The sequence below is a fragment of the Heterodontus francisci genome, chromosome 6 (genome assembly GCF_036365525.1).
Source record: "Heterodontus francisci isolate sHetFra1 chromosome 6, sHetFra1.hap1, whole genome shotgun sequence".
Lineage (NCBI taxonomy): Eukaryota > Metazoa > Chordata > Chondrichthyes > Heterodontiformes > Heterodontidae > Heterodontus > Heterodontus francisci.
Genome location: NC_090376.1, coordinates 618,325 through 636,920, shown reverse-complemented (window position 1 = coordinate 636,920; position 18,596 = coordinate 618,325). Strand labels below are relative to the sequence as shown.

General features: G+C 46.4%; 1 protein-coding gene across 1 annotated transcript in view; it reads left to right on the top strand.

The window, feature by feature from the left end:
• LOC137371067 (protocadherin-16-like) overlaps positions 1-18,596 on the top strand; it is a 579,474-nt gene that overhangs the window by 412,121 nt on the left and 148,757 nt on the right. Inside the window, exon 13 of the mRNA XM_068032966.1 lies at positions 5,426-6,286. Within this exon, the coding sequence (XP_067889067.1) occupies positions 5,426-6,286 (861 nt within the window). The remainder of the gene's footprint in view (positions 1-5,425; positions 6,287-18,596) is intronic.

Below are 18,596 nucleotides of genomic sequence, written 5' to 3'. Positions count from 1 at the left end.
TCTCTGCCTGTCAATACTCCTAAGGGTTCTGCCATTTACTGTATACCTCCCACCTGCATTAGATCTTCCAAAATGCATTACCTCACATTTGTACGGATTAAACTCCATCTGCCATTTCTCTACCCAAGTCTCCAACCGATCTATATCCTGCTGTATCCTCTGACAATCCTCATCACTATCTGCAACTCCACCAACCTTTGTGTCGCCTGCAAACTTACTAATCAGACCAGCTACATTTTCCTCCAAATCATTTATATATACTACAAACAGCAAAGGTCCCAGCACTGATCCCTGCGGAACACCACTAGTCACATCCCTCCATTCAGAAAAACACCCATCCACTGCTACCCTCTGTCTTCTATGACCGAGCCAGTTCTGTATCCATCTTGCCAGCTCACCTCTGATCCCATGTGACTTCACCTTTTGTACCAGTCTGCCATGCGGGACCCCTGACCTCCTACTAGACTGTGCTTCATGAAGTCAAGAGGAGTATTTTCCTCTGTGCCAGTCCACCATCAGTGTCATTTAGTGCAGGATAGCAACACAGTGCAGCCAAATCTGAGATCTGAACCGATTGTTACCGTCACTCGATCTGGCAGAGACATGGCCTGGCAGCAGATTCCCTACTGCCGCGGGTCTAGAGAATGCAGATCATTCTCCGCTGGGTTTGCAGGGCTGCTCGGCGATGCTCAATGACATCTTCGGAGGTGCAGCCATACAGGCAGCAATGCCTCCTGATCCATGCACATCATGTCATGTTTCTATTGGAGTGCTTCTGAAGAAAATTCCAGAAAATGTTTTGTTCACAACTCACAATTGGGAATTCACTGGGGCAGTCAGTCTATTAAGAGCAGTCCCAACTGAATGATATTTTCACACAAAGTGATGTCCAGAAGATTAATGTACAATTCTGGTCACCATATTATAAAAGGATATCGACCCACTGGAGAGGGTGCAAAAAAGATTTACAAGGATGATACCAGAAACGTGAGGTTAAACCTATCAGGAAAGAATGAACAGACTGGGTCTCTATTCTTTTGAAAAGAGAAGGCTGAAGGCTGACCTAAATGAAAGGGTTTGATAGTGTAGACACAGAGTGAATATATTCATGTGGGGAAGACCAAAACTAGGGACCATCGATATAAGAGTCCAATCGGGAATTCAGAAGAAATTTCGACCCAGAAAGTGGTGAGAATGTGAAACTCTCTTTCATGGGGAGTAATTGAAGTGAATAGTCTTTGGCCTCCTTATCTCGAGAGACAATGGGTAAGAGCCTGGAGGTGGTCAGTGGTGTGTGGAGCAGTGCTTGGAGTGGCTATAAAGGCCAATTCTAGAGTGACAGACTCTTCCACAGGTGCTGCAGAAAATTTGTATGTCGGGGCTGTTACACAGTTGGCTCTCTCCTTGCGCTTCTGTCTTTTTTCCTGCCAACTGCTAAGTCTCTTTGACTCGCCACACTTTAGCCCCGCCTTTATGGCTGCCCGCCAGTTCTGGCGATCGCTGGCAACTGACTCCCACGACTTGTGATCAGTGTCACAGGACTTCATGTCGCGTTTGCAGACGTCTTTAAAGCGAAGACATGGACGGCCGGTGGGTCTGATACCAGTGGCGAGCTCGCTGTACAATGTGTCTTTGGGGATCCTGCCATCTTCCATGCGGCTCACATGGTCAAGCCATCTCAAGCGCCGCTGACTCAGTAGTGTGTATAAGCTGGAGATGTTGGCCGCCTCGAGGACTTCTGTGTTGGAGATACGGTCCTGCCACCTGATGCCAAGTATTCTCCGGAGGCAGCGAAGATGGAATGAATTGAGATGTAGCTCTTGGCTGACATACGTTGTCCAGGCCTCGCTGCCATAGAGCAAGGTACTGAGGACACAGGCTTGATACACTCGGACTTTTGTGTTCCGTGTCAGTGCGCCATTTTCCCACACTCTCTTGGCCAGTCTGGACATAGCAGTGGAAGCCTTTCCCATGCGCTTGTTGATTTCTGCATCGAGAGACAGGTTACTGGTGATAGTTGAGCCTCGGTTGGTGAACTCTTGAACCACTTCCAGAGTGTGGTCGCCGATATTGATGGATGGAGCATTTCTGACGTCCTGCCCCATGATGGTCGTTTTCTTGAAGCTGATGGTTACGCCAAATTCGTTGCAGGCAGCCGCAAACCTGTCGATGAGTCTCTGCAGACACTCTTCAGTGTGAGATGTTAAAGCAGCATCGTCAGCAAAGAGGAGTTCCCTGATGAGGACTTTCCGTACTTTGGTCTTCGCTCTTAGACGGGCAAGGTTGAACAACCTGCCCCCTGAACTTGTGTGGAGGAAAATTCCTTCTTCTGAAGACTTGAACGCATGTGCGAGCAGCAGGGAGAAGAAAATCCCAAACAGTGTAGGTGCGAGAACACAGCCCTGTTTCAAGCCACTCAGGATAGGAAAGGGGTCTGATGAGGCGCCGCTATGCTGAATTGTGCCTTTCATATTGTCATGGAATGAGGTGATGATACTTAGTAGCTTTGGTGGACATCCGATCTTTTCTAGTAGTCTGAAGAGACCACGTCTGCTGACGAGGTCAAAGGGTTTGGTGAGATCAGTGAAAGCAATGTAGAGGGGCATCTGTTGTTCGCGGCATTTCTCCTGTATCTGACGAAGGGAGAACAGCATGTCAATGGTCGATCTCTTTGTACGAAAGCCACACTGTGCCTCAGGGTAGACGCGCTCGGCCAGCTTCTGGAGCCTGTTTAAAGCGACAGTGAATAGTATAGTTACATTTAAGGGGTAGCTAGACAAGCACACGAGGGAGAAGGGAATAGAGGGTTACGATGATAGAGGGAAGATGGGAGGAGGCTTAAGTCCAGTGTAAACACCAGCATAAACTAGTTGGGCCGAATGGCCTGTTTCTGGGCTGTATATCCTATGTAATGCTATGTAATTACATGTAGCAAGGAGGCATAATCTTAAAATTAGAGCCAGACCATTCAGGGTGATATCAGGAAGCACTTCTTCACACACAGGTAGTGGATATTGAGTCATCGAGCTAGAGACTCATAACGACACAGAATGAGGCCATTCAGCCATTGAGTTCATGCTGGCTCTCTGTAGAGCAATCCAGTCAGTCCCATTCCTGACTCTACCCCTGTAGCCCTGCAAGTTTATTTCCCTCAAGTGCCCATCCAATTTCCTTTTGAAATGATTGATCGTCTCTGCTTCCACCACACCCATAGGCAGCGAGTTCCAGGTCATTACCACCCACTGCGTAAAAAGCTATTCCTCACATTCCCCCTGTATCTCTTGCCCAAAACGTGCAATCTATGTCCCCCAGTCCTTGTGCCATCAGCTAATGGGATCAGCTTTTCTTTGTCTACCTTATCCAAACCTTTCGGAATCTTGTACACCTCCATCAAATCTCTGCTCAATCTCCTTTACTCCAGGGAGAACAATCCCAGCTTTTTCAACCTAACCTTGTAACTAAATTCCCTCATCCCTGGAACCATTCTGGTAAATCTCCTCTGCACCCTCTCAAGGACCCTCGCATCCTTCCTGAAGTGTGGTGACCAGAACTGGATGCAATTCTCCATTGGGGCCTAACTAGAGCTTTATAAAAGTTCAACATAACTTCCCTGCTTTTGTACTCAATGCCTCTATTTATGAATCCCAAGATCCCATATACTTTACTAACCACTCTCTCAATATGTCCTGTCACCTTCAAGGATCGATGCACATGCACCCCCAGGTCCCTCTGTTCCTGCACACTCTTTAGAACTGTGTCATTAAGTATATATTACCTCTCCCTATTCCTTCTGCCAAAATGCATCACCTCACAATCTCTGTATTAATTTCCATCTGCCACCTGTCTGCCCATTCTGCTCGCCCATCTATATCCTGTTGCAGTTGATTAGTATCATCCTCACTGTTTACCACACCTCCAAGTTTAATGTCATTGGCAAATTTTGTGATTCTACTCTGTATCCAATATCCGTCATTTATATATATTGCACTAAAAGCAGTTGTCCCAGCACTGACCCTTGGGGGAACACCACTGTCTGCCATCCTCCAGTCTGAGGGTGGTGAATCTTTGGAATTCTCTGCCCCAGAGGGCCCTAGAGGCTCAGTTGTTGAGTATGTTCAAGACTGAGATTGATAGATTTCTATATATTCAAAACATCAAGGGATACAGGGATAATGCAGGAAAATGATGTTGAAGTAGAAGAGCCATGATCTCATTGAATGGCAGATTGGGCTTGAAGGGCTGAATGGCCTACTCCTGCTCCTATTTCTTATGTTCTTATGAATCTGGAACTCCCTCCCCTAAAAAGTGGTTGAGACTGGGGTCAATTGAAAATGTCAAAACTTTGATAGGTTTTTATTGGGTAGGTGGATTAAGGGTTATGGGACCAAGGCAGGTAAATGGAGTAAAGATCAGCCATGATATCATTGAATAGTGGAGCAGGCTCGAGGGGCTGAATGGCCTCCTGCTGGTCCTAAATTCCCGCCTGGCCTTCCCTCGTCCTCTTCAACACACAAATGACACAAATTCCCAGTTGTGCTGCACATCTGGAGGTGACAGTGAGAGATCCGGTAAGAATAAAGTGAGCAGTAGCTTGGGAGCTGTGTCCGATGGGAACATGTGGATATTGTGTGCTGCAGTCTGTAAGGTCAGACAGTGATTTTTTTTATTCGTTTTTGGGATGTGTGCATTGCAGGCTAGGCCAGCATTTAGTGCTCATCTTGAATTGCCTTGAACTGAGTGGGTTGCTGGGCCATTTCACAAGCCAGTTAAAAGTCAATCACATCGCTGGAGGCCAGACCAGGAAAAGATGGCAGATTTCCTTCCCTAAAGGACATTAATGAACCAGATGGGTTTTCAACAACAACAATCAATTCATGGCCACCATTAGACTAGCTTTTCAATTCATTGAATTCAAATTCCACCAGCTGCTTTGGTGGGAATTGAAGCCATGTCCCCAGAGCACTAGCCAGAACTTTGAATTACTAGTCCAGTAACATTACCACTGTGCCACCAAATCACCAATTGGAAAAATCATTGGGCTCCTATTACTCAAATCATCAAGAACACAATGATCTATGTCACCATCAGACACATTTGTCTGCCAAGGTTTTAGCAAAGGAATTCTGAAATTGGTGTGTGTAGAGTCTGCCAGGGTTCCTGCTCCTGATCATTGTCCAGTGATTCCTGGGTTAGAGAGAGAGGAACTCATCCAGGGGCAGATGGTCTGGGGAGGAGGGTCTGGGGGCAATCAGCAAAAGTCACTGCCTTCAAGATGTGGGGAGAGATTTGGGGGGAAATAAGGAATTGGGAAGATTCGAAGCTTTGAGTCATTTTCCAATGGTTGCAATCCAAAATGTCAGGGTCATTGATGCAAAAACAAAACTTTGACTCCATTTATTTTTGTTCCATTTTTTTCTTGTTGCAGAGGGCGATCCCAATGGACATTTTAGGATTGACAGAAACACTGGGGTTTTGTCCACAAACAGTGGGCTCGACAGGGAATCCATTTCGCTCTATGCTTTGACCATTCTGGCTCGAGACCAGGGAATTCCACAACACAGTAGCTCGGTGTCTGTCTCTGTTACTGTTCTGGATATCAATGATAATTCACCCACGTTTAAGGAGTCATTCTACACCATAGACATCCCAGAGGACAGTGCTGTCGGCTCAGTGGTTTTGGAAGTTTCTGCTGCTGATGGTGATGAGGGATCCAATGGTGATGTGTTGTATTATCTGAGCCGTGAGTCAGTGGGCATGTTTCACATTGATGAAATGGGAAAGATCAGCACAGTCATGTCTCTGGACCGGGAGAAGCAATCTACCTACACTTTCCTGGTGCGAGCTGTTGACTCGGCACCCTCCGACCCCAGGAGTTCCAGCATTCAAGTAGAAGTCAATGTGAAGGACATTAATGACAATTCTCCACATTTCATCATTGACCCCCTCATTGCAAACATCTCCAAACACACACCAGTCAACCAGGTGGTGGCCACTATGAAGGCAGACGACAAAGACTTTGGTGCTAACGCCTCCATATTTTATCGCTTTTCGACAGTGGTTTCAGGATTCAGCATCAATTCATTCACAGGAGAGATCCGCCTGCTGACGTCAGTGACCTCAATGAGTCAGAGTGAACGCACATTATTCGTGGTGGCGACTGATCAGGGTTCGCCATCCCGCTCATCCACGGGAGTTGTGATGATCTACCTGAGGGAGGAAAAATATCGTGGCATTCGATTCTGGCGCAGTGTCAGTGAGGTGCCACTGGCTGAGAATTCTGCACCAGGTATGAGAGCACCAGAATCTCTCCCCCTTCATTAACAGAACTGCGCACAGACACTCACATTCACATTCACACTCACACTCACTCACTTACTCATTCAGACTCCCATCTCACTCACATACACCCACTCACTCACTCACATTCACACACTCATTCACACGCAATCGCACACCCACTCACTTACACTTCCAAACACTTACACACTCACCTACCCACACTCACTTACACTCACTCACTGACTCACACACTCACTCACTCTCACACTACTCACAGACACTCTCTCACTCAGTCACACACTGACACACTCACTCACACACTCACTCACACACTCACACACACACTCACTCACTCACTCATTCAGTCTCATACTCACTCTCACTCAGTTACTGATACTCACTCACACACACTCACACACTCACTCACTCACACACACACACACACACACACACACACACACTCACTCACTCACTCATTCAGTCTCATACTCACTCTCACTCAGTTACTGATACTCACACACACTCACACACGCATATACACTCACTCAAACTTTCACTCACTCACACACACTCACTCTCACTCACTCAGTCATGCACACTCACTCACAGACACACTCACACTCATTCACACTCATACTCACTCAGTCACTCTCACACACTCATTCACTCACTCACACACACACATACACTCGCTCTCACTCACACACAGTCACTTACTCACGCAAACTCACTCACACACACACATTCACACACACACTCATTCACTCACACTCACTTGCATTCACTCACTCAAAGAACAAAGAACAGTACAGCACAGGAACAGGCCATTCGGCCCTCCAAGCCTGCGCCGATCTTGATGCCTGCCTAAACTAAAACCTTCTGCACCTCCGGGGACCGTATCCCTCTATTCCCATCCTATTCATGTATTTGTCAAGATGCCTCTTAAACGTCGCTATCGTACCTGCTTCCACCACCTCCCCTGGCAGCAAGTTCCAGGCACTCACCACCCTCTATGTAAAGAACTTGCCTCACACATCCCCTCTAAACTTTGTCCCTCTCACCTTAAACCCATGTTCCCTAGTAACTGACTCTTCCACCCTGGGAAAAAGCTTCTGACTATCCACTCTGTCCATGCCGCTCATAACTTTGTAAACCCCTATCATGCCGCCCCTCCACCTCCATCGTTCCAGTGAAAACAATCCGAGTTTATCCAACCTCTCCTCATAGCTAATGCCGTCCAGACCAGGCAACATCCTGGTAAACCTCTTCTGTACCCTCTCCAAAGCCTCCACGTCCTTCTGGTAGTGTGGCGACCAGAATTGCACGCAATATTCTAAGTGTGGCCTAACTAAAGTTCTGTACAGCTGCAACAGGACTTGCCAATTTTTATACTCTATGCCCCGACCGATGAAGGCAAGCATGCCGTATGCCTTCTTGACTACCTTATCCACCTGCGTTGCCACTTTCAGTGACCTGTGGACCTGTCAATACTCCTAAGGGTTCTGCCATTTACTGTATACTTCCTACATGCATTAGATCTTCCAAAATGAATTACCCCACATTTGTCCGGATTAAAATCCATCTGCCATTTCTCCGCCCAAGTCTCCAACCGATCTATATCCTGCTGTATCCTCTGACAATCCTCATCACTATCCGCAACTCCACCAACCTTTGTGTCGTTCACAAACTTACTAATCAGACCAGCTACATTTTCCTCCAAGTCATTTATATATACTACAAAGAGCAAAGGTCCCAGCACCGATCCCTGCGGAACACCACTAGTCACATCCCTCCATTCAGAAAAGCACCCTTCCACTGCTACCCTCTGTCTTCTATGACTGAGGCAGTTCTGTTTCCATCTTGCCAGCTCCCCTCTGATCCCGTGTGACTTCACCTTTTGTAGCAGTCTGCCATGAGGGACCTTGTCAAAGGCTTTACTGAAGTCCATATAGATAACATCCACTGCCATTCCTTCATCAATCATCTTTGTCTCTTCCTCAAAAAACTCAATCAAATTAGTGAGACACGACCTCCCCTTCACAAAACCATGCTGCCTCTCGCTAATATGTTTGTTTGTTTCCAAATGGGAGTAAATCCTGTCCCGAAGAATCCTCTCTAATAATTTCCCTACCACTGATACAAGTCTCACCGGCCTATAACTTCCTGGATTATCCTTGCTACCCTTCTTAAACAAAGGAACAACATTGGCTATTCTCCAGTCCTCTGGGACCTCACCTGTAGCCAATGAGGTTGCAATGATTTCTGTCAAGGCGCCAGCAATTTCTTCCCTTGCCTCCCTCAGTATTCTGGGGTAGATCCCATCAGGCCCTGGGGACTTATCGACCTTAATGCTTTGCAAGATACCCAACACCTCCTCCTTTTTGATAATGAGATGACTGAGACTATCTACACTCCCTTCCCTAGGCTCATCATCCACCAAGTCCTTCTCTTTGGTGAATACTGATGCAAAGTACTCATTTAGTACCTCGCCCATTTCCTCTGGCTCCACACATAGATTCCCTTCTCTGTCCTTGAGCGGGCCAACCCTTTCCCTAGTTACCCTCTTGCTCTTTATATACGTATAAAAAGCCTTGGGATTTTCCTTAATCCTGTTTGCCAATGACCTTTCATGACCCCTTTTAGCCCTCCTGACTCCTTGCTTAAGTTCCTTTCTACTGTCTTTATATTCCTCAAGGGATTCGGCTGTTCCTAGCCTTCCAGTCCTTACGAATGCTTCCTTTTTCTTTTTGACTGGGCTCACAATATCCCGCGTTATCCAAGGTTCCCGAAACTTGCCAAACTTATCCTTCTTCCTCACAGGAATATGCTGGTCCTGGATTCTAATCAACTGACATTTGAAAGACACCCACATGTCAGATGTTGATTTACCCTCAAACAGCCGCCCCCAATCTAAATTCTTCAGTTCCTGTCTAATATTGTTAGAATTAGCCTTCCCCCAATTTAGCACCTTCACCCGAGGTCTCCTCGTATCCTTATCCACAAGTACCTTAAAACTTATGGAATGATGGTCACTGTTCCCGAAATGCTCCCCTACTGAAACTTCGACCACCTGGCCGGGCTCATTCCCCAATACCAGGTCCAGTATGGCCCCATCCCTAGTTGGACTCTCTACATATTGTTTCAAGAAACCCTCCTGGATGCTCCTCACAAATTCTGCCCCATCGAAGCCCCTAACACTAAGTGAGTCCCAGTCAATATTGGGGAAGTTAAAATCACCCACCACTACAACCCTGTTACCTTTACATCTTTCCAAAATCTGTCTACATATCTGCTCCTCTACCTCCCGCTGGCTCACTTACTCACTCACACTCTCCCTCACTCACTCACTCACGCACACTCACTGACATTCATACGTACTTTCGTATATCCGAATTAGGAGTAGACCACTCAGTTCCTCGAGCCTGTTCTGACATTCTACAAGATCATGGCTGTTCTGATTGTAACCTCAACTCCACATTTCCGCCACCCCCGATAACCTTTCACCCCCTTGTTTATGAAGAATCTATCTACCTCTGCCATTTAAATATTTAAAGACTCTGCTTCCATCCCCTTTTGAGGAAGAGTTCCAAAGACTCACGACCCTCCGAGAGAAAAAATTTCTCCTCATTTCTGTCTTAAATGGGCGACCCCTTATTTTTAAACAGTGACCCCTAGTTCGTATTCTCCCACAAGGGGAAACATCCTTTCCACATCCACCCTGTCAAGACCCCTCAGAATCTTATATGTTTCAATCACGTCGCCTCTTACTCTTCTAAACTCCAGCAGAAACAAGCTTAGCCTGTCCAATCTTTCCTCATCAGACAACCCGCCCATTCCAGCTATTAATCTAGTAAACCTTCTCTGTACTGCCTCCAACGCATTTATATCCTTCCTTAAATAAGGGGACCAGTACTGTACACAGTACTCCTGATGTGGTCTCACCAATGCCCTGTATAGCTGAAGCATAACCTCCCTACTTCTGTCTTCAATTCCCCTCACAATAAACGATAACATTCTATTAGCTTTCCTAATTACATGCTGTACCTGCATACTAACCTTTTGCGATTCATACACTGGGACACCCGGATCCCTCTGCATCTCAGAGCTCTGCAATCTCTCACCATTTAGATAATATGCTTCGTTTTTATTCTTCCTGCCAAAGTGGACAATTTCCCACTTTCCCACATTATACTCCATTTGCCAGGTCTTTGCCCACTCACTTAACCTATCTATATCCCTTTGTAGCCTCCTTATGTCCCCTCTTCACAAATTACTTTCCTACCTATCTTTGTGTCATCAGCAAATTTAACAACCATACCTTCCGTCCCTTCATCTAATTCATTTATATAAATTGTAAAAGGTTGAGGCCCCAGCACTGATCCCTGCTGCACACCACTTGTTACATTTTGCCAACCAGAAAATGACCCATTTATGCCTACTCTCTGTTTCCTGTTAGCTAGCCAATCTTCTATCCATGCCAATATGTTACCCCCTACACCATGAGCTTTTATTTTCTGCAATAACCTTTGATGTGGCACCTTATCAAATGCCTTCTGGAAATCTAAGTACAATACATCCACTAGTTCCCCTTTATCCACAGTACGTTACTTCTTGAAAGAACTCCAATAAATTGGTTAAACATAATTTCCCTTTCACAAATCCATGTTGACTCTGCCTGATTACCTTGAATTTTTCGAAATGCCCTGCTATAATGTCTTTAATAATAGCTTCTAACATTTTCCCTAAGACAGATGTTAAGCTAACTGACCTGTAGTTTCCTGCTTTCTGTCTCCCTCCCTTTTTGAATAAAGGAGTTACATTCGCTATTTTCCAATTTAATGGAACCTTCCCCGTATCGAGGGAATTTTGGAAAATTAAATCCAATGCATCAACTATCTCACGAGCCACTTCTTTTAACACCCTAGGATGAAGTCCATCAGGACCCGGGGATTTGTCAGCCCGCAGCTCCAACAATTTGTTCAGTACCACTTCCCTCGTGATTGTAATTTTCATGAGTTCCTCCCTCCCTTCCATTTCCTGATTTACAGCCAATACTGGGATGTTACTTGTATCCTCAATAGTGAAGACCGATTAAAAATATCTGTTCAATTCATCTGCCATCTCCTTATTATCCATTATTAATTCCACAGACTCACTTTCTATAGGACCAACACTCACTTTGTTAACTCTTTTCTTTTTTAAATATCTATAGAAACTCTTGCTATCTATTTTTATATTTCTAGCTAGCTATTTCTCATACTCTAATTTTTCCCTCCGTGTTAATCTTTTAATCATTCTTTGCTGTTTTTATATTCTGTCCAATCTTCTGACCTGCCTCCCATCTTTGCGCAATTATAGGCTTTTTCTTTAAGTTTGATACTATCTTTAACTGTTTTCGTTAACCATGGATGGTGGGTCCCACCCTTGGAATTTTTCTTTCTCTTTGAAATGTATCTATTCTGTGTATTCTGAAATATTCCCTTAAATGTCTGCCACTGCATCTCTATTGACCTATCCCTTAACCTGATTTGCCAGTTCACACTGGCTAGCTCTGCTTTCATGTCCTCATAATTGTCCTCATTTAAGTTTAAAACACTAGTCTTGGACCCACTCTTCCCTCCCTCAAACTGAATTTAAAATTCAACCATATTATAATCGCTGCTGCCGAGGGTGCCTTCACTATGAGGTCATTAATTAATTTTATCTCACTGTACAATACTAGGTCTAGTATAGCCTGCTCTCTGATTGGCTCCAGAACGTGCTGTTCTAAGACATTATCTCACAAACCCCCAATAGCAACAGAGACATGGAGGAACAGATTGGGAGGCAGATTTTGGAAAGGTGCAGAAGTAACAGGGTTGTTGTCATGGGTGACTTCAACTTCCCTAATATTGATTGGAACCTCCTTAGTGCAAATAGTTTGGTTGGAGCAGATTTTGTCAGGTGTGTCCAGGAAGGTTTCCTGACTCAATATGTAGATAGGCCGACTAGAGGGGAGGCTATGTTGGATTTGGTGCTTGGCAACGAACCAGGCCAGGTGGCAGATCTCTCGGTGGGAGAGCATTTCGGTGATAGTGATCACAACTCCCTGACCTTTACTATAGTCATGGAGAGGGATAGGAGCAGACGGGATGGGAAAATATTTAATTGGGGGAGGGGGAATTACAATGCTATTAGGCAGGAACTGGGGAGCTTAAATTGGGAACAGATGTTCTCAGGGAAATGCACGACAGAAATGTGGAGGTTGTTTAGGGAGCACTTGCTGCGACTGCTGTTTAGGTTTGTCCCGATGAGGCAAGGAAGGGATGGTAGGGTGAAGGAACCTTGGATGACAAGAGATGTGGAACAGCTAGTCAAGAGGAAGAAGGAAGCTTACTTAAGGTTGAGGAAGCAAGGATCAGACAGGGCTCTAGAGGGTTACAAGGTAGCCAGGAAGGAACTGAAGAATGGACTTAGGAGAGCTAGAAGGGGACATGAAAAAGTCTTGGCTGGTAGGATTAAGGAAAATCCCAAGGCGTTCTACACTTATGTGAGGAACAAGAGGATGGCCAGAGTGAGGGTAGGGCCGATCAGGGATAGTGGAGGGAACTTGTGCCTGGAGTCGGAGGAGGTAGGGGAGGTCCTTAATGAATACTTTGCTTCAGTATTCACTAGTGAGAGGGACCTGGTCGTTTGTGAGGACAGCGTGGAACAGGCTGATATGCTCGAACAGATGGAGGTTACGAAGTAGGATGTGCTGGAAATTTGAAAGACATGAGGATAGATAAGTCCCCGGGGCCAGACGGGATATACCCAAGGTTTGTACGGGAAGCGAGGGAAGAGATTGCCGTGCCTTTGGCGATGATCTTTGCGTCCTCACTGTCCACTGGAGTAGTACCAGATGATTGGAGGGTGGCAAATGTTATTCCCTTGTTCGAGAAAGGGAATAGGGATAACCCTGGGAATTATAGACCAGTCAGTCTTACGTCAGTGGTGGGCAAATTATTGGAGAGGATTCTGAGAGACAGGATTTATGATTATTTGGAAAAGCATGGTTTGATTAGAGATAGTCAGCATGGCTTTGTGAGGGGCAGGTCATGCCTCACAAGCCTTACTGAATTCTTTGAGGATGTGACAAAACACATTGATGAAGGAAGAGCAGTGGATGTGGTGAATATGGATTTTAGCAAGGCGTTTGATAAGGTTTCCCATGGTAGGCTCATTCAGAAAGTAAGGAGGCATGGGATACAGGGAAATTTGGCTGTCTGGTTGCAGAATTGGTTGGCCCATAAAAGACAGAGGGTGGTAGTAGATGGAAAGTATTCAGCATGGAGCTCGGTGACCAGTGGTGTTCCACAAGGATCTGTTCTGGGACCTCTGCTCTTTGTGATTTTTATAAATGACTTGGATGAGGAAGTGGAAGGCTGGGTTAGCAGGTTTGCCGATGACACGAAGGTTGCTGGAGTTGTGGATAGTGTGGAGGGCTGTTGTAGGTTGTAACGGGACATTGACAGGATGCAGAGCTGGGCTGAGAAGTGGCAGATGGAGTTCAACCTGGAAAAGTGTGAAGTGATTCATTTTGGAAGGTCGAATTTGAATGCAGAATACAGGCTTAAAGACAGGATTCTTGGTAGTGTGGAGGAACAGAGGGATCTTGGGGTCCATGTCCATAGATCGCTCAAAGTTGCCACCCAGGTTGATAGGGTTGTTAAGAAGGCGTATGGGGTGTTGGCTTTCATTAACAGGGGGATTGAGTTTAAGAGCCGCGAGGTTATGCTGCAGCTCTATAAAGCCCTGGTTAGACCACACTTGGAATATTGTGTTCAGTTCTGGTCGCCTCATTATCGGAAGGATGTGGAAGCTTTAGAGAGGGTGCAGAGGAGATTTACCAGGATGCTGCCTGGACTGGAGGGCATGTCTGATGAAGAAAGTTTGAGGGAGCTAGGGCTTTTCTCATTGGAGCGAAGAAGGATGAGAGGTGACTTGATAGAGGGGTACAAGATGATGAGAGGCATAGATAGAGTGGATAGCCAGAGACTTTTTCCCAGGGTGGAAAGGGCTATCACCAGGGGGCATAATTTTAAGGTGATTGGAGGAAGGTTTCGGGGAGATGTCAGAGGTAGGTTCTTTACATAGAGAGTGGTGGGTGCGTGGAATGCACTGCCAGCGGTGGTAGTAGAAGCAGATACATTAGGGACATTTAAGCGACTCGTGGATAGGTACATGGATGATAGTAGAATGAAGGGTATGCAGGTCGTTTGATCTTCGAGTAGGTTAAAGGGTCGGCTCAACATCGTGGGCCGAAGGGCCTGTACTGTGCTGTACTGTTCTATGTTCTATGTTCAAACATTCTTTGAACTCCTCATCTAGGCTATCTTTGCCCATCTGATTTTTCCAGTCTGTATGTAGATTAAAATCCCCATGATTATCGTCGTACCTTTCTGACAAGCATCTATTATTCCTTCCTTTATACCCCGTCCTACCATGTGGTTACTGTTAGGGGGCCTGTACACCACTCCCACAAGTGACTTCGTGCCTTTATCATTTCTCATCTTTAGCCAAACCGCTTCTACATCCTGGTTACCTAAACTTTGGTCATCACTCTCTATTGTGCTGATACCATCATTAATTAACGGAGCCACCCCTCCATATTTTCCTAGCTTCCTGGTCCTTCCTAAATGTCATGTACCCTTCAGTATTCAGGTCTCAATCATCCTGCAGCCATGTCTCTGTAATGGCTATCAGATCGTACTTATTTATTTCTATATGCGCTATCAGTTCATCTGTTTTGTTTCGAATGCTACATGCATTCAGATGCAGAGCCTTTAGTTGAGTCCTTTTATTATTTTTGTAACCTCTAGCCTTATCTGCTGATTTACTCTTAGATTTGGACTCTCTATCGCTTCCTGTCACGGTCTGTTAATCATTTCCCATATTTATACCTTTCTTGCCTTGTCTCTACTCTTTGATTCACCACATCTTCCCAAATTTGATCCCTTGCCCCCGCTATTTAGTATAAAACCCTCTCTATCTCCCCAGTTATGCAGCTGACTACAACACTGGTCCAAGCACGATTCAGGTGTAGACCATCCCAACGGTATAGCCCTCACTTTCCCCAGTACTGGTGCCAGTACCCCACGTACCAGAACCCACTTCTACCACACCAGTCATGGAGCCACGCATTCATTTCTCTGATCTTATTTGTCCTATGCCAATTTTTTAATTTTTATTTTCATTCATGGGATGTGGGCGACGCTGGCTACGCCAGCATTTATTGCCCATCCCGAATTGCCCTTGAGAAGGTGGTGGTCAGCTGCCTTCTTGAACCGCTGCAGTCCATTTGGGGTAGGTATACCCACAGTGCTGTTCGGAGGGAGTTCCAGGATTTTGACCCAGCGACAGTGAAGGAACGGTGATATAGTTCCAAGTCAGGATGGTGTGTGACTTGGAGGGGAACTTGCAGGTGGTGGTGTTCCCATGTATTTGCTGCCCTTGTCCTTCTAGTTGGTAGAGGTCGCGGGTTTGGAAGGTGCTGTCTACGGAGCCTTGGTGCATTGCTGCAGTGCATCTTGTAGATGGTACACACTGCTGCCACTGTGCGTCGGTGGTGGAGGGAGTGAATGTTTGTAGATGGGGTGCCAATCAAGCGGGCTGCTTTGTCCTGGATGGTGTCGAGCTTCTTGAGTGGTGTTGGAGCTGCACCCATCCAGGCAAGTGGAGAGTATTCCATCACACTCCTGACTTGTGCCTTGTAGATGGTGGACACGCTTTGGGGAGTCAGGAGGTGAGTTACTCGCCTCAGGATTCCTAGCCTCTGACCTGCTCTTGTAGCCATGGTATTTATATGGCTACTGCAGTTCAGTTTCTGGTCAATGGTAACCCCTAGGATGTTGATAGTGGGGGATTCAGCGATGGTAATGCTGTTGAATGTCAAGGGGAGTTGGTTAGATTCTCTCTTGTTGGAGATGGTCATTGCCTGGCACTTGTGTGGCATGAATGTTACTTGCCACTTATCAGCCCAAGCCTCGGTATTGTCCAGGTCTTGTTGCATTTCTACACGGATTGCTTCAGTATCTGAGGAGTCACGAATGGTGCTGAACACTGTGCAATCATCAGCGAACATCCCCACTTCTGACCTTATGATTGAAGGAAGGTCATTGATGAAGCAGCTGAAGATGGTTGCGCCTAGGACACTACCCTGAGGAACTCCTGCAGTGATGTCCTGGAGCTCAGATGATTGACCGCCAACAACCACAACCATCTTCCTTTGCGCTAGGTATGACTCCAGCCAGCGGAGGGTTTTCCCCCTGATTCCCATTGACCTCAGTTTTGCGAGGGCTCCTTGATGCCATACTCAGTCAAATGCTGCCTTGATGTCAAGGGCAGTCACTCTCACCTCACCTCTTGAGTTCAGCCCTTTTGTTCATGTTTGAACCAAGGCTGTAATGAGGTCAGGAGCTGAGTGGCCCTGGCGGAACCCAAACTGAGCATCACTGAGCAGGTTATTGCTGAGCAAGTGCCGCTTGATGGCACTGTTGATGACACCTTCCATCACTTTACTGATGATAGAGAGTAGGCTGATGGGGTGGTAATTGGCCTGGTTGGATTTGTCCTGCTTTTTGTGTACAGGACTTACCTGGGCAATTTTCCACATTGCACTGTAGATGCCAGTGTTGTAGCTGTACTGGAACAGCTTGGCTAGGGGCACGGCAAGTTCTGGAGCACAGGTCTTCAGTACTATTGCTGGAATATTGTCAGGGCCCTTAGCCTTTGCATTATCCAGTGCCTTCAGTCATTTCTTGATATCACGCGGAGTGAATCGAATTGGCTGAAGTCTGGCATCTGTGATGCTGGGGACTTCTGGAGGAGGCCGAGATGGATCATCAACTCGGCACTTCTGGCTGAAGATTGTTGCAAATGCTTCAGCCTTATCTTTCGCACTGATGTGCTGGGCTCCCCCATCATTGAGGACGGGGATATTTGTGCAGCCACCTCCTCCAGTTAGTTGTTTAATTGTCCACCACCATTCACGGCTGGATGTGATAGGACTGCAGAGCTTGGATCTGATCGTTGGTTATGGGATCGCTTATCTCTGTCTGTCGCATGCTGCTTACGCAGTTTGGCATTCAGATAGTCCTGTGTTGTAGCTTCACCAGGTTGACACCTCATTTTGAGGTATGCCTGATGCTGCGCCTGGCTCGCCCTCCTGCATTCTTCATTGAACCAAGGTTGATCTCCTGGCTTGATGGCAATGGTAGAGTGGGGGAATTGCCAGGCCATGAGGTTACAGATTGTGGTTGAGTACAATTCTGCTGCTGCTGATGGCCCACAGCACCTCATGGATGTCCAGTTTTGCATTGCTAGATCTGTTCTAAATCTATCCCATTTAGCATGGTGATCGTGCCACACAACACGATGGACGGTATCCTCAATGTGAAGGCGGGACTTCGTCTCCACAAGTGGTCACTCCTACCAATACTGTCATGGACAGAAGCATCTGCAGCAGGCAGATTGGTGAGGACGAGGTCAAGTATGTTTTTCCCTCGTGTTGGTTCCCCCACCACCTGCCGCAGACCCAGTCTAGCAGCTATGTCCTTTAGGACTCGGCCAGCTCGGTCAGTAGTGGTGCTACCTTGCCAGTCTTGGTGATGGACATTGAAGTCCCCCACCCAGAGTACATTTTGTGCCCTTGCCACCCTCAGTGCTTCCTCCAAGTGGTGTTCAACGTGGTGGAGTAATGAATCATCAGCTGAGGGAGGGCGGTAGGTGGTAATCAGTAGGAGGTTACATTGCCCATGTTTGACCTGATGCCATGAGACCTCATGGGGTCCTGCCGGTGGGACAGGACATACCCAGGGATAGTGATTGCAGTGTCTGGGACATTGTCTGTAAGGAATGATTCCGTGAGTATGACTATGTCAGGCTTTTGCTTGACTAGTCTGTGGGACAGCTCTCCCAACTTTGGCACAAGCCCCCAGATGTTAGTAAGGAGGACTTTGCAGGGTCGACAGGGCTGGGTTTGCCATTGTCGTTTCCGGTGCCTTGGTCGATGCTGGGTGGTCCATCCAGTTTCATTCCTTTCTATTAACTTCGTAGCGGTTAAGTACAACTGAGTGGCTTGCTAGGCCATTTCAGAGGGCATGTAAGAGTTAACCACATTGTTGTAGGTCTGGAGTCACATGTAGGCCAGACCAGGTAAGGACAGCAGATTTCCTTCCCTAAAGGACATTAGTGAACCAGATGGGTTTTTACAACAATCGACAATGGTTTCATGGCCATCATTAGACTAGCTTTTAATTCCAGATTTATTAATTGAATTCAAATCCCACCTTCTGCTG